Genomic DNA, 15218 nt, shown 5'->3' on the forward strand with positions numbered 1-15218 from the left:
AAGGCTGGATTCCAGCTCTGTGCCTGATCAGTGCTGGCAGGAGTCCAGGGTTGTGCCAGTGCAGTGACTGGAACTGCAGTCTGACGCTGGCATGGAAGAGGAGTGAATGAGGCTGATTGATTGTGTCAGGAAGGGCAGGTGAAGAGGAAGTTTGGATATATGCCCAAATTATCTTAACTTTCAGGGGTTCAAATCCATAATCCTGTCCAGACTTATTTTTTCTAAGATGGTGCTGAAAATCTTTTTTGCATTTCAGAAAATACTCTAGCAATTTGTTTTTGGAGTGAGATTTCACACCTCGTAACTGAACATGTATGAGAAGCACTACAGAGCTGAACTGGAGATAACACACTTTTCAGTATTTAGTCATTTCCTACAATAAAGGTACAGGCTAAGCCTGTCTCTTGTTTCTTTTCTCAGACCCCCAGCTTCTGCTGTGCTGATTGCAGTGCAGCAGGAAATTAAAAACTGTTTTGGATATTTTAAACGGCTCTACACTATTTTTGCTTGAGGTGGTTACCTTTGGGACTTTTACATCTCACTCTGAGTAGACTGGTAGTACAGGAATAGGCCAGCTGAGAGAAATTACAGTTTCTTTCCTACTTCTGTATCATTAGTAAGGAAGAAAAAGCCTACTTGTCCTTGAGCAATCGCAGATGAAGGAGAGCTGGCTCCAACCACTTGGTCCCCGCTACTTACGGATGCAGTCTAAGTTTTTCAGGCTGGACTCTAAAAAGCTTTCTACGTTTGGATAACTCTGTAGGGCACTTTTTACAGATTGTGGGTGGCATTTTCACAAACAGGGTGACCAGCACGTGGCCAGATTTCAACCTCATGTGTTAGGACACTTGTGAGGCAGGCACCCGCCTATAGGAATCACTCCAGACCAGCAGCCCAGCCACTGTGTTTCCTCATTTAAAGAAAAAAAAGGCTTATCCCCATTAAAAAAGAATTAAAGATTATACAGATAGGGAAGTAAGGGCACATGATGAATTAAGTGCCTTTCCCAGGGCCACACAGGAAGTTTGTGGCCAAGCTAGGAATTAAACCTAGATTTCTTGAGTCCATGTCCAGTGCCCTGCCCCTCTCTGAGGCCATACAATTTTGCTTGCTATCAGTTGTTTTGAAGGAGCTCTTCCAACAGGGTAGCTTTCATGCAGTGATGAACAAATAATTATACCACAGTGCACCTTTGTGTAACACTCCTGTCTTCATTTACATACAGGATTTCACCACTGTCTTCCTGAGAAACTACACAATTCAGTTAGCCACCAGATCAGATAGACTGGAGCTTGAGTCAAAAGGGATGCATAACTATTATTGCTGTAATGTTTATAGATGGTCATTTCTCATGATTTACTTTTTACTTGTCCCTTTATCAGCTTCCTGCTGAAAAGTCCTCGAGGCTGGGAGAGTGTAAAAAACTGGGCCCTGTTCTGTTCTTGAAGAGGTTCACGCTCTGTTTTGCCTGCAAATGGGGAAGAGAAAATTCTTCATGTGAATTTTAAGCGCCCTCTGATCCAGTCAAGTTTCATTCTGAATTAGTAGGACAGAACTGTACATGATCTCAGTGGAATGACTTCCTAAGCCGGCTGCTCCAGCCCCTAGCAATCGGGCAGGATTGCCCAGTTAGGCAATCCATACACTGCTTTAGCTAATTTCCTTCTGTACCCTTCCACCTCTGTCCTCAGGCTGCCTTTGGCAAATCAGACCATTGCCTAATCAAGCCTTCTCACCCTGAGGCTAGGCATCATGAGAGCTTTTCTTCGTGTTTGATTTCCCTCTCTTCTTTCTTGGAGTGGTGTGAGGAGTCCATACTCTTGCTTGATGTGAAGATGAGTGGGGTTTTTTTTGCTATGTACCCCCATGCTGGTTCAGTTTTGGTGAAGTCCAGCTGCGCACAGAGTAGCACAGCTCAATAACTGTCTTAAAGTAGGTGGGGAGGGGAATATAGGTCAAGTGGGTGAAAGTCAGGGAAGAATAGTAATCTAAAAGATTGCAGCAGAGGCAGAAAAAGCTACGCCTATCTGTTTTTTTGTTTGTTTAATTGGGTTTTTTTGCTAAGCCACCAAGTATAATTCCTGGTCTGTGCTTCCCTTTCTGTCACTTCTCCATAATTCTTAGCATTTCAGTTGGGCTGCTGTCTCTCGGCTGCTTCCTCTTTTCCTGCTTTCCTATATTTCATTATTTGCACTTCTTCCTCTTCAAGTGCTTTTACAACAGAGCGAGGAGGATGTGGAAACCCAGTTACAATATGACACACAAACTGCAGTGTCACAATTGCAGCTATTCAGTTTCACCTCCGGGAGCGTGCAGAAGCAGGTCAGGGCAGAGACCAAGGGGTGGGGGGCTGAGAGAAAGAAGGGAGAGATTTACAAATAGAGGAGAAAATGGGCAGGTCATGGAAAAGGTTAGGTCATGATGTGTCTGGCTCAGGGACTTGGGATGATGGCTTTCTATAGAGTTTAAAATAATTCCAAACTGAATTAGCATTGTTTCCTTGAATACAAAGGAGAGATGGCAGTTTGTGGCAGTTTAGGGTGTGCAGATGAGCAGAACTCCTGTATCATGCATAGCTCACAGCATTAGCAAAGCTCATTGACCTTTTGACAAAAATAAATAAAAAGTGTGTATGCACACACACACACACACACACAAACACGCGCGTGCGCGTGCGCACACAGAAAATATCTTCTATTAATACTTCTATGTGTGTGTGTGTATGTGAGGTCAACCTTTGGAAAGTGCCACGGATGAAAATGAGGAGGTACTCTAGCTTTCTTGAGATATCAAGCATCTGGGAAAACTTGCTCTCCTGGATTTTGCTCCAGCTACTTCACAGCACATTAATCATTGGTGCTCGTTTCTTTCTTTTACCTTTTTTCCTTTTTTTCTGGGGTCTCCTGAAACCTTTCAGCCCAGTTGATTTAAATCTATATCTTAGGAACCAGTGTAGGACTTGCTCCAAGCTTGTAGGCCAGGACAGATGCTAAGGAGATAAACAACTGTGGGTTGGGAGGAAATGGGTAATATGTCCAGACTGCTGTGTGTGTTTGTGGAAGGAGTTAGAGGAACAGTAGATAGAGGTTTCCTGTTAAGCCGGACAAGGGGGAAGCTGTGATGTTTCTCAGCTATGGCTGCTATGGGACTCAAGTTCAACAGCATTCTTAGTGTGGGTTAGGGTTTTCCCCCCTACAAAGAAGCTCAAGTTGTCTTAAAAGTCTAAATACCACTAAAAGTCAAGGAGACCTGAGCTCCCAAATCATTTAGATACTTTAAAAATGCTTTCTGCCTCCATGCGGTTGCTTGCACTCTGTAGGGTGCAGCAGTGGACTAGGGATTTAATAGTCTCCCTCTCCTGCAAATTAGGAAGCAATGCCTGAACCAGCTGTGGAGCTTTGAAACCAGAATACACCAATACGCGTCCTTTTTGTTAACTACTTCTCACTGATCATCTAAATCGAATCTAGCCTATATGTTTTATAGCACCAGCTTGCCGCTGGTCACTTCCTATGAACCAACTTCCAAAACCTTCAGCTGATTACCTGAAAGTTTCTTGAAGCAGTTCCTTCTTGCTGGTCCCCAAATGTGTAGGACGTTGTAAATTATCATCAAAAATATATCACAATTAAATAACTAAAGTGGATTGCTGCTGGTTGCACTCTTGCTTTCCTATATAACTCTTGCTTTCATGTATAACTCATTAAATCTCTTATTATCCCATACTAAGCCTTCCCTTACAGGTTGCCTTACAGATTATGGCAAACAGAGTTTCTGAGAAACTAACAAATGCATGTCTTCAAACATGCTAAGCAGAGGGTGATCCTGGTTTTCAGAGGTGGCTAGATGCCCAGAGTTTAGATATGGAGTGTGAGGCAGTAGCCTGATTTTTCAGTGATCATTGTTTTCCAGGTTGAGCTGTGTTTTCTGAAAACCAAATTTCTTAGTGTCCCAAGTTGCACCCCTCCAAAACATTATTTGTTTTTTAAACAATCCTTTGTTGATAAACAACTATTAAATAATTGATAGGCTTATTAAAAGGAATGGAAGAGTTCAGAGAAATTCAAGCCATGTCTGAATGGCCTTTAAATCATATGACATTATTTTGCACTGTACTTCAGCCAGAAATTAAGGCCTTGATCCAAGAATTTCTGTGGTCTGACTTACATAGGTTTCACCAGATCATAGTAGTCAATTCTGGGCTGTTAGGAGAAAGTCCTTCAGTAATGCTGTTGGAGACCATTTAATTCAACAACTATTATTTTGAAAGCCTTTTCCCTTGAAGCTCTGCCAGTAGCATGTTGGCTTCGAGCATTATCCATGTTAAGGAAATGATTGCATATTGATATAGGATACTGATACTCAGCATAGTGATTGTGTGTGACTATTTGAAGATTGTGATCTTGACTGTGTTTTCGGTATCAAATGTAAGATTACTCATTTAAGAGCGTTGTAAATAATTTTTAACACCCTTTTACATTCAGCAGCATTAAAGCATTACTGAAGATTTGTTCAGGGTTTTTTGGTTTCGAGGAAGCTGGGCTTCAGTGGCTTGGCGTATTAGCCTTTCTCATCTGAAGGCATGATGATACCTGCACATGAATTCCATTTAAACTTCAACTTTGAGTTTCTTTCTGCTGCACAAATCCTTTCTGATTTTAGAGAATATCCGTCAGGGTAGAAATAGGAACTGCTGCATTCAGTAGTTACAAGTTACTGGCAGAGCAAAGCTAGGAAGTTCACACAAGTTTGGCCCATTTGGGATCTGATCTTCTTCCTGAACCATTTTTAGGCCAGAGTAGCCCCACTGATATTTATAAACTCCTCACAGCTTACTTATGTCCTCAGTGAAATGATGTTTCCCAGTTAGGGCTTTTTGCCTTCTGTGAGCACTGATGACCAGGCGCCCGTCACTAGTAACCTTGGTGGAATTATATCAGCTTATCACAAGTGAAGGTTTGGCCCCGTGTGTACGAGTGCCCTAACTGCCTAACGGTGAGACTTCATGCTGACCTCATTTGCACTTGTGTAACAGGGGTGAGAGGGGGAAGATGGATCTTCTTTTCTTGATGTAGTATGTTCTTCATATAGAAAATTCTTCACTTTTATCCACTGCTTTCTAAGAAGCTGGGACTGTAGCCGTCCTTTTTGAGTGAGCTCTTACAGACAGCCAATGAATTCTACGTTATTCTCTTAGAATTGTTTTCAAAGACCCAAGGAAACAGAATACAGCATTGCAATTGTTGGATGCCTCACAGAAGGGAAAATTACTTCAGACCTGACTTCTCATAATGCCAATATGGTTAAGGATGGATTGTGTTCAGGGAAGAGAAGGAAGGCTTGTTTGTCCTGAGGTCAAAGCAAGAAAACGCAGACGTGAAAAATGGCTGAGGAAGTGAGGAAAGACAAGAAATCTCTTAAAAAATTGGACTGAACTGAGCTTGCTGACTTTCAAGATGATCCAGATCTTTGAGTCTCCCATGACTTCAACCCAGAGGACTGGTTGCCTGGAGAGAACTCCAGATCCTGTAGCAAAGCATTGGCTGCAATACGTGGTGGGCTGTATTGTATGATGGGAAAGAATTCATTTTGTACGGACATTTTTCTTCTTGAGGGTTATCTGGCATGTTCATATTCAGAGAATTTGCTTAGGATTTGTGTAGAGCAGTTTATGCTTCTTCTCCAGAAGGTGCAGATTAAAGTTTCCTTTCAGTGGCCTGTTGAGCACACTGTAATCACATAAACATTAGTTTACATTGCAAAACATTCTGGCATTATTTCTACAACGTGAGAAGTAAAGAAACTTCAGTAATGCAGATAGAGACTTCTAGAAAAATAACTGGGCAGTCAAGAACCGACTACCTCAGAATTATGCTCTGTGCACAGTCCTGAGGGAGATCATCTGCTTTATCACTCGTAAAATGATGACTGCACTTAATCTTCTGTAGTCTAGAATAAACTTTCAGCATCCCTGAGGCTTTTCACAGCCTGGTGAGAGGGACAGCAAGGAGTGTGCTCTACAATTTGTTTTGCGTGGAGGCAAGATAATAGTATTGTCATAAAATGTACCCCCTCCAGTGCTGAAATGGCAAGATCCTTCCCCATTTCCACCTCTGACCTCTTCTCAAGAGAAGAGTCTAGACTGAGAACGGAGAGCGTTGGCACAACGCGTATAGGCACCCCCCCAGACCTAAACACAGCTGCTTCATCTAATTTTAGGACTACTAAACCTCTGACAGCTGGGGAACTTATTGACACTGGTATAAAACAGCGCCACAAGGCATCATCTCACGCTAGCTAAACAGTCCCTGGTAAAATTCCCCGCGCTCGCCTGGCTGGTAGCGAAGGCATGGTAGGTTAAATGTGTGAATGGGTGGGCGCACAAGGCCTGATCCTGAGCTGAGGTGGCTCCGCGCCGCTCCAGTGAGAAACAGAGTTAAAGACATATGAGCAGTTCACTGAGCTGAAGCATGGAAAGGGGAAGGTTTGCAAAGGCTAACTTTGCATTCGGGTAAAGGCAAATTTAGGTGCTCTGAAGCAATGCATAAAACTGCTTTTCTCCCTCCCCGTCCCATCTCGTTGCCCCTGCTGCGCTAGCTGTGCGGAGAGCCTGGGGGTGCCCTTCCCACCCTGCTGCGGGCCCAGCTACGCCGCCTCTTTCCCGAAGCGTTTGCTTTCTTTGGCTGGGTAACTGATGCAGTGCGGTCTGCAGCTGCTACGAGTCTGGACGATACCTTCTGCACGTATTCAGATTTCATGACGATTTCGCTTGGTCAGGCAGGCTTAAAATTCCTCCTCTAACTGCAGTTCACATCATTTGTACATAAATGATCAGCTTGAACATGTAGCTGTGCTTCACTCCCTGTATTTCTCCATTCCTCCTGTGTTATACCTTTCACTCTGACCTGCAATACCTGTTTCGTAGGGTAGCAAGGACAACTTCCAGTGATGACCACATGGCTTCATCTCAGAGCCTGCCTGTGTCTCCCACCTAATAAGAGCTCCTCTGGTCTCCCTGCTAACTCTTACCTTGGTGTCTCCTTTTCTCCAAAACACACAGATCTTTACAGATGCACCCTCTCCGTGAGCTGTAAGTCCTGGTGATTACAAAGCTCTTGTTTTTACGTTCTTTCAGTCACCACATGCACCTTCTGCTAGCTCGAGTTCTTGCTGCTCTAGTCAAGGGCAGAATAGCACTCATTAATTTTACTGAAGCATGCTTTGTGGAAGGATTAGGGAAAGTGGATGCCTTATCCACTTATCCACGCAGTGGATGCGTTAGATTAGGATACGTCTGAGGTTTTGCTTCTCTTGGATAACTAGTGCTGTGCGGGGAAGAGTGAAAGCCACAAAGTTTGTGCCTGTAGAGTTTCTGAAGAATGCAGCTTCATAGGAGCCAGCACATAAGCGCATGGTTATGCGCTTATGCACACAATACCTGTGTGAGCTGGGAATATTTCTGTATGCAGGAGTGCTTTTGTCACTGTTATTTATTGTTACTTGAGATTACTTTGCTTTTTAAATATTTCTTGCTAAATGCCCTCTTGCTACTTCCTCATCTTTTAATGCCCACAAAATAAAGTCTAATGGAAGCAGAAGAGGCAAAGATGGTGAGGATGAGAAGCTCCATTCTTGCCATAGTTTGTCAGCCTACCTTTCCCTCCAGTTTGAAACCCTTCCCAACTTACTTCTCGACACAGAAGAGTGCCAAGAAAGTCTGTTACCAACAAGTCTTCAGCAGATTCCTCAGCTTCTCTATCACGTAGCCAGTAAAAGACACAAAACACTGCCTATAGAGGAAGCATGGTTTGCACATACATGTGGAACTTGAGAAATAGGTTTAGCATGCCTTTTTTGATGATGTTCTTTCCTTCTCTGTTAAAGCTTAGTTTTACTGGTACTCAGGTGGACATCAAGCAGCCAGGCAGTTAAGAGCCCTTTGTCAGATAAACAACCTGGATTCGGAACAAAATGTCCCAGTGAGTAGCACGACAAGGAAAATAAGTAAGAACTAGATCAGACCCTTGGATTGGTTACAAATCCGCTTTCTGCTTAAACCCCAGTTCGGAAACATTCATTAAAAACAGCTAGCTTCCTGTGTGTGGGTAGATTATAGTGGTATTACTTATATCAGTCCTTACCCTGTCCATCTTTTCTGGTGCATTAGAGGATTCCCATAGGTAACTACCTGGAAGTTGCTGGGATTCTGCAGCGTAGAGAAAGAGACACTTTTTGTACCTAGAGAGGAAGGATTTTGTTCGTTATGTTGTTCACTTGCTTATGTTCCCTATAGTTTGGCACAGATGTGTCATTGCAGGTCTGGAAAATGACGTTAATCTGTTTTGCGATGCGGTGAGCACAGCTCTGTGTCCCTTGCTCATGAAGACGTCGCAGATGATGGGTGGAGGGTGGAGCTCCTCATAGTGGTTGTCCCATGGGAGATAGCTTATCTGAGGACGCCTGTGTTTCTGGAATAATATACATTTGATTGAAAGCCAAAATTAGAGTAGGGAAGAAATTGGCTGTCCAGGGCTGATTGGTGTTTGGAGTCAAAGGAGGGGCAGCATTGACCTCACAGGGGTGATCACCCTTATCCGTCATGCCCAGTCTGCTGTGCCTACAGATGCGCCCCAGGGGTTTGTGCTATTACTCTTCTTTCTGTTATTTTTTTTCCCTTTAAAAATCCAGCTGAGAGCTTCTCACTAAAAGCCTTCATTGTTATCTGTTGCCCCCTCTTTGCCATGTTGCAGCCTGTGGTAAAGAATTCAGCGCTCTCAAGAAAACGATAAGGTCCCTCTACCGAATGGCTAGGCTTCCTCACTGGCCTCAGATGTTTGCGTTCGTCTGTATTAGTGGTTACACTATTTTGTGACACAGGGAATTTTGGACTCGTTTTTAATGGAAATCCTACGTATCAGATTGTTGACTGTATGCTGGAACATATACAGCCCATTTTATTGACTAATTTGCTTATTTTTGTCCATATGAATTAAATTACACTTTAGGCTCTAGCTTATTAGGCAGTCCTGACCTGGCCTCTAACTTTTAGCATTTTCCACACGCAAATACCACAAATGCTTAATTAACTGGGCAATGCAGTGCTATTTATAGAAAGGAGTGCAGGAAAAAGGTAGTCATTTTTAACAGCACTTGGATGTATCCCCATTTTCTGTGGTTAAATATCTAGTCAGAAAGGATCAGTTCCAGCTATGCTATGTTGTGTCTTTTGAATTTTACTGAAGAAGGACTGACCACATTGCATAACTCATTATGGTTGCTCTGCCCAGACCTTCTGCTGACATTTTTCACAGCTACATGAGTCTTCCTGTAGCTTCAGAAGCTCATACAGGAGCAATATTATTCATGGAAACATAACTGAAGTTGAAGAATTGGTCTTTCTTGTTGTCAAGACCAGCCAGTGAATCCTGAGTCCTTAAATATTCTGTGGACAAACAACTTCCTTGTGTGCCTTGTGTTTCTGAGAAAGGTGTCTTCACCTGCAGTGCTCCTCCTATTGTGAGAACAGAGTTGGTGCCACAGTAAATGGCTGAGATATAAAGGGAAAAGGGGGAAGGTTTGGATCTCAGGTCACAGGTCTTTGTGCTAAGGTTTGCTGCACTGAAACAAAGCAGAGTAGCTTTCTTATAACAGAAATAACAGGCAGAATTGCTGGAAATATTCTATCTTATGCAGATTTTGCACCTATGTAAACAGGAAGAGATCCTGGCTGCTTTTGTTGACAGAAGTCTTGGCTTGTCGGGGTGGTTTATTTTGGTCTAATAGGCTTTCTTCATCTTGTTCTGCCTTTTTTAGCAACATTTTCTATAATTTGCTAGCAAGGATGGTGTTTGTTAAAGATTTTCTCCTCCTCATCATAACATTTCTAATCCACTGTTCAAATCAGTTGAATATTGTTGCAGCTTTATCTGTCTCCTGCTTGAATGGTTATGATGCCTTCATGCAAAACTCTTGTTGGACTCTAAAGCTACTGCTCAAGCATCAACGAATAGCAAGAAAATACTTCTCACTTGTCTTGGAATAACAAATAAGCCATTCAAACAAAAAAAATACATGCACCAAAATTATTTGAAGCAACTTTAAGAGGTGTTTTCTTTTCCTCTTTCTATTGACTGCAGAGTATGAGGGAGGCATTGCATGGAGTAATCCCATGACCAAAAATTACATTATCGTGTTTAATTTCAAAGAAAGGCTAAAGGACAACTTCTTAGGGACCTTTATATGCCACAAGATGTGTTTAAGTACCTAATGAGATAAAAGTGATAGAGGAAAAATAAATAGATGCTCAAATCTCATTAAAAATCAAAGGCAGTTAGGTACCTCTATAGCTAAAGTACTCCAGAAAGCCCAGTAAGGTTTTCTCTTTCTCTTTCACTCCTTAAATTCCTTGGATCGCCAGGTCTTCTGTTTTTGTCCACTTTAAAAATCCCAGCTGAGAAGAACATGTCTTGGGAGACGAATGCCCCCTTTCAAATAGGATTTTGGCACAGGCACTTGAAAATGTGCCAGTGCCAAAGTCACCTAAAATTGAAAGGATTTTACATCTGGAAGGGAGTCTCGTAACTATAAGAGGGAGCAGACTGGCTCTGAGCTGAAAACAAATTACTAATCCTTCACATGCTTTTTTTTTTCCAGGTGGCTATCTCTCTGTCCTTTATAAAAGCCACTCTCCGAATCCTCTTTCCCAATAAGTCCATTTGGTTTCTCCTTTCTCCCTGCTATGGGACTCTCTCACTCATTGCAAAATACCTCTCTTCCCTCTCCACATTGCTCAACTCTTTCTAGGGAAGTGTGACTCAATCTTCTCGCCTTCCTTCCTTCCTTCCCAAGTGTCCCAGCCTGGCTCCCATGTTGGGCCCAGCTACGCTGCCCTTACCCAGAAACAGGTGCCTGGAACTGAAACTACAGATAAATCATATTACCATCCCTTTTCCCTTTGAATCGCCAAATTTTTTCCAAGGACTTTTGCATAAGCCATTGCTAATCATGGGATATACAACATTCTTGTGTGACAGAAGTTCTCAGTGCTCTGCAGAGAGTGAAGCTCGCGGTACACGTCAGATAGCACGAGGCACCCACCCGGTGCCCTGCTTTTGGGTAACTTTTCCGCAATACGGCTAAGTAAAAGGGGAGGTGAGGGGAAGAGCTGGTAGTTCAGTGACGTTGAAACGCTCTGGATTCCTTGCAGTAAAAGTGGATTCCAGTTAAAACAGAAAGGGGAGGTAAACCACTGAATTGCACTAGTGCGTACACATAGGGTAAAACGTAGAACCTTCTAAGGGCTTAAAAGGTCATCTCCAAACCAATTTGAGTAAATTAATCAAGGAGTAATGTCTTAGTGGTGTTAGAAGAGCCGAGAGGAAATTATTACCCTGAATTATTGTAGAGCTAATTAATATCTGCCTGTATGTGTATATAGACATGCATGTGCACAGAAATAATTTCTACAAAGCTCATTTCGAGTGAATGTTTGAGAAACCTGTACAAATGTTGAGCATGTTCTGTGATCAGTATTTGTCACATCATCTGTGCTGCAAGAATGAATGAAATTTTCCTCTTAGAAAAAAGGAGGGACAGGAACTTCTCTGTCACAAAAGAAAGAGAAAACACTTTTGATTTCTTTTTTTTTTTTTTCCAGTCTAAGTCAAGTCTCCAGACAAAACTGTACAACTTGCCTTCCCGTTTCTCAGTCAAACTTAATGAAACTCCTTAGGATTTCCACTGGAGTAGCTTCTCTCTCCTGATCCATTTCATGTTTCAGTGGAGTTTTTTCCCAGGTTTCCTTCTGAAAAACAGCTTTGCCAGAAGTGCTCAGTTTGGACATTTTGTGTATTAACTAGACCTATAAAATCACTGTGGGAGCTCAGTGTGGCCTGCAGAAAGTCTTGGTGAAGATTGATTGGGTCAAGATGCCTATCATTGCCTGTAATGAGCTGTATTAGTGTGCCCATGGCATGTTAATTTGGACCTGGCAACGCCTAATAACCACAGTATAGTGTGTTTGTGCAGCCACATTTGTACAGATACATTGTGAGGAGGAGAAGCCTCAGAAATACAAACAAAAAAAAGCACGCCGATACACACAATAATGTGCATATAATCTGCCTCCCTCTCATTCTGTTACATAAGACCAGCAGGCGTGAGAAGAAAAAAATTGCAATTTCAATTTTTGGAACTGCGGTGACTCGAAACCAGCACTTGCAAGGAAAAGATCTCCAGAATGCAAAGAGAGCAGGCTGGCAAAAAGCAAGGGTTCAGAGGAGGCTGGCACTGTAAGGGCCTGCGGTTTTCTTGGGGGCCTGACGAAGGCTGAGTTAGGGGCCCTGCTCCTGTTGTCCCTCCCTAGAAGCTTCGGCAGAAGTTCCTGTTGGGGCCGCAGGAGCTTACCTGCGGAGCAAGGCGAATACCCAAGAAAAGTTATGCGTTTACAAAACCTGGTAAAACTTGTGGGCTGCTTTGGAAAAGCAGCATTTTTACAAACGGGAGTTGCTCTGTCGGCGGGTTAGAATTCCCCTTCCAGCCGTCCCCCTGTTACTCGCCCTTTGCCCCAAACTGTTTGCGTTGCATTTGTGATGATAGTTCTGCCTTTCTCTTAGGTCTCTCTCTTATAGCAATAATGCCATCTTCTTTTACATTTACTGCTAGCAGTACCACAAACCAGCATCCTGTTTCCCTTCTTTACTGCAGCTGCATATGGGGCCGAAGGCTTTAGGGACTTTCATGCAATAATTCCCAAATCTTTTTCCTGTAAGTATACTGCAGACTCAGCTCACTACAGAACGTTTCCATCTAGTTCCTACTTTTATGGTTTTTTTCTGTCATTTCAGTTCTCAGTAATTTACGTTTGTGTTCATATGCTACCAACGGACTTGAGTAGCCTAATCTTTTTTGGTTTATTCACATGTACTTTGTTTTAACATAATAAGTCTATTTCAAAAGCAACCTTCTCCAAATTTCCTAGCAGGCATGGGGTCTGTAATCTTTTTTAATAAATATATTTCCATAAAAATTCTTAGTCTTATAATTAAGAGAAACAATTTAGTGTATGATTTATGAAAAACTGTCATGTGGTCAAGCTGAATACTTCTATCACTTCTGTTCACCATGGTGAAAACAGCAGTATGGGGTTGTATTCCACTGAACCTGTAGGATGCTTTAAACCATTTCTGTTTAGCTAGGCATGCCATCTTTGTAAATCATTGCTGAGTCACTGATTCTTTTTTTCTGGACCTCTAAATTATTCCCCCTTTTAGGACATACATTTTAAAGGCAAGACTGCTATTTATGACACGCACTCACTCTGTTTTAGGTATTTGAAAATACAATATTGGAAAAAACATGAAAATGCGTAAAATGATAGACTTCATTAAAAGGTGTTCGTTCACCCAAGTAATGTCCAGAAATGTACATGCCTTTACTCTCAGCACATTCCCCGGTAGTATTTTGAGGCAGAGCTTGCTGTCGGTCCCACCCGTGCAGTCCAGCTGGACCTTCAGGGAGGTTGCAGAGTGTAACAAACGGAGAACACGTTAGCAAACTTTTCATTTTTAGATAAAAGTCAAGATCTTTAATCCCTTGAGGTAGTTATTGCCCACGGCTTAATTATATCATTGCTACAACACCATTTATGAATAAGGCTACCAGAAAATGTCTATTACACAAAAGAAAGAGACCCTTCTTTGTTGGGTGAAACAGTTCCCTTTTGCTTGCCCAGCTAGCCAGAAAAGTAAATGCTTTCCACCTTGGGAGTGGGGTGAGGGAAGAGGTGTTTCACTGAAAGGAAAGGGAGATTTGGGGAAAAAACGGAATGGCAGTTTTCAGTTTAATGAAGAATTATTTGTCCACCAAAATCATGTGATTGGAAAAGAGGGAAGAAAGTATAAAGGTGGTTTATTCTACAGAAAACGTGATCCAGTCCTGTCGAGAGAAGAGGAATGAGTAGTGGCCTTAACTGAGCTGACTGTTGGCCCTTATGCATAGCCTGTTTAGGTTTAGGCCTTTGCTGTGTTCACATAAGACAAAATTTACCTACCTAGGTGCTATCCCGTGCAGTGAGGCTATGCCAAATTTATACCTGTATTTTACTTATATTTGCAGGTGATTGCCACCTCTAGGATTATAATACAAAGGAGTTCTCCAGTAAAGTCTCCAAACCGTTCTCCCACTCACCTTTGTTAATTTGGTGCTTTTTAACAGTAACTCGTGGCTGCAGAGATCCTCCCCTCTAACTCAGTGACCCTAATCCTGCTGTCTTAAAAACACAACTGTCCCTGTTATAATTTCAGCACTAGTTCTAGCTCGAGACGCTTCCTCCCATCCTTCCCCGCTCTGGTTTCTGTGTCAGTGTCTGTACTGTTTTCTCTCCCGTTGTCCTTGCTTACCCTATAGACCTGCACAGCAAATATTTGGATTCAGCACAACCCTCAGCACCTTCCTGCCACGTGGAGAATGTTGCATTTTCAATTCATTTTCATCCACTGCCTTTGATGAGTTACTTATTTTCGCAATCGTGTCAGACAAATCCAAGTGATGTGGATTCATTACAGATTTCTTCCAATTAGCCCGGATTGTCAAAATGGATGTTACAAAAACCTGAAAGCGACCTAGGAACAGACTTGTAATGTTATTTAGGTGCCCAGCTCCCTTGATGCCTTGTATTTGTCTAACTGATACTCATTGCTCCATATGTTACAAACTCATCACGTTGCCCGTAGAAATGCAGTCATGTTTGTTGCTTCTGTTTTTTTAGGTATATTGTACATTCTGTTTAGAAGTTATATCTCCTTTGATGTGATTGTTTCTTTGCCACTCTATTTGTTCTGCAACAAAACTGAGTGGCATCCTGTATTGTTTTTTTCAGCCGGTAATATTAAAATAGAGACTCAGAGTGATGAAGAGAATGGGCGTGCCTGTGAAATGAATGGGGAAGAATGTGCGGAGGATTTACGAATGCTTGATACCTCGGGAGAGAAAATGAATGGCTCACACAATGGCCCAGGCAGCAAAGCTATGTCAGGAGTTGGAGGCATTCGACTTCCTAACGGAAAGCTAAAATGTGATATCTGTGGGATAATTTGCATCGGTCCCAATGTGCTCATGGTTCACAAACGAAGCCACACTGGTAAGGCCTGGCATAGTTTTTCCTTTAGTTGACAAGATTTGGCCACGTATTAGGAAAAGACTTATTTTCTGTGAGTATC

At 42.4% G+C, this 15218-nt stretch overlaps 1 protein-coding gene across 16 annotated transcripts in view; it reads left to right on the plus strand.

Moving 5' to 3' along the window:
* The window catches only part of IKZF1 (IKAROS family zinc finger 1), a 71677-nt gene that overhangs the window by 35136 nt on the left and 21323 nt on the right, over positions 1 to 15218 (plus strand). For 12 of the 16 annotated variants that reach the window (XM_009681912.2, XM_068936122.1, XM_068936128.1 and 9 more), the window contains one exon: positions 14879 to 15139. The exons of the other annotated variants lie outside the window; for them this stretch is intronic. In XM_009681912.2, the coding sequence (XP_009680207.1) occupies positions 14879 to 15139 (261 nt within the window). The remainder of the gene's footprint in view (positions 1 to 14878; positions 15140 to 15218) is intronic. 16 annotated transcript variants of the gene reach the window in all.

The sequence above is a fragment of the Struthio camelus genome, chromosome 2 (genome assembly GCF_040807025.1).
Source record: "Struthio camelus isolate bStrCam1 chromosome 2, bStrCam1.hap1, whole genome shotgun sequence".
NCBI classification, from domain to species: Eukaryota; Metazoa; Chordata; class Aves; order Struthioniformes; family Struthionidae; genus Struthio; species Struthio camelus.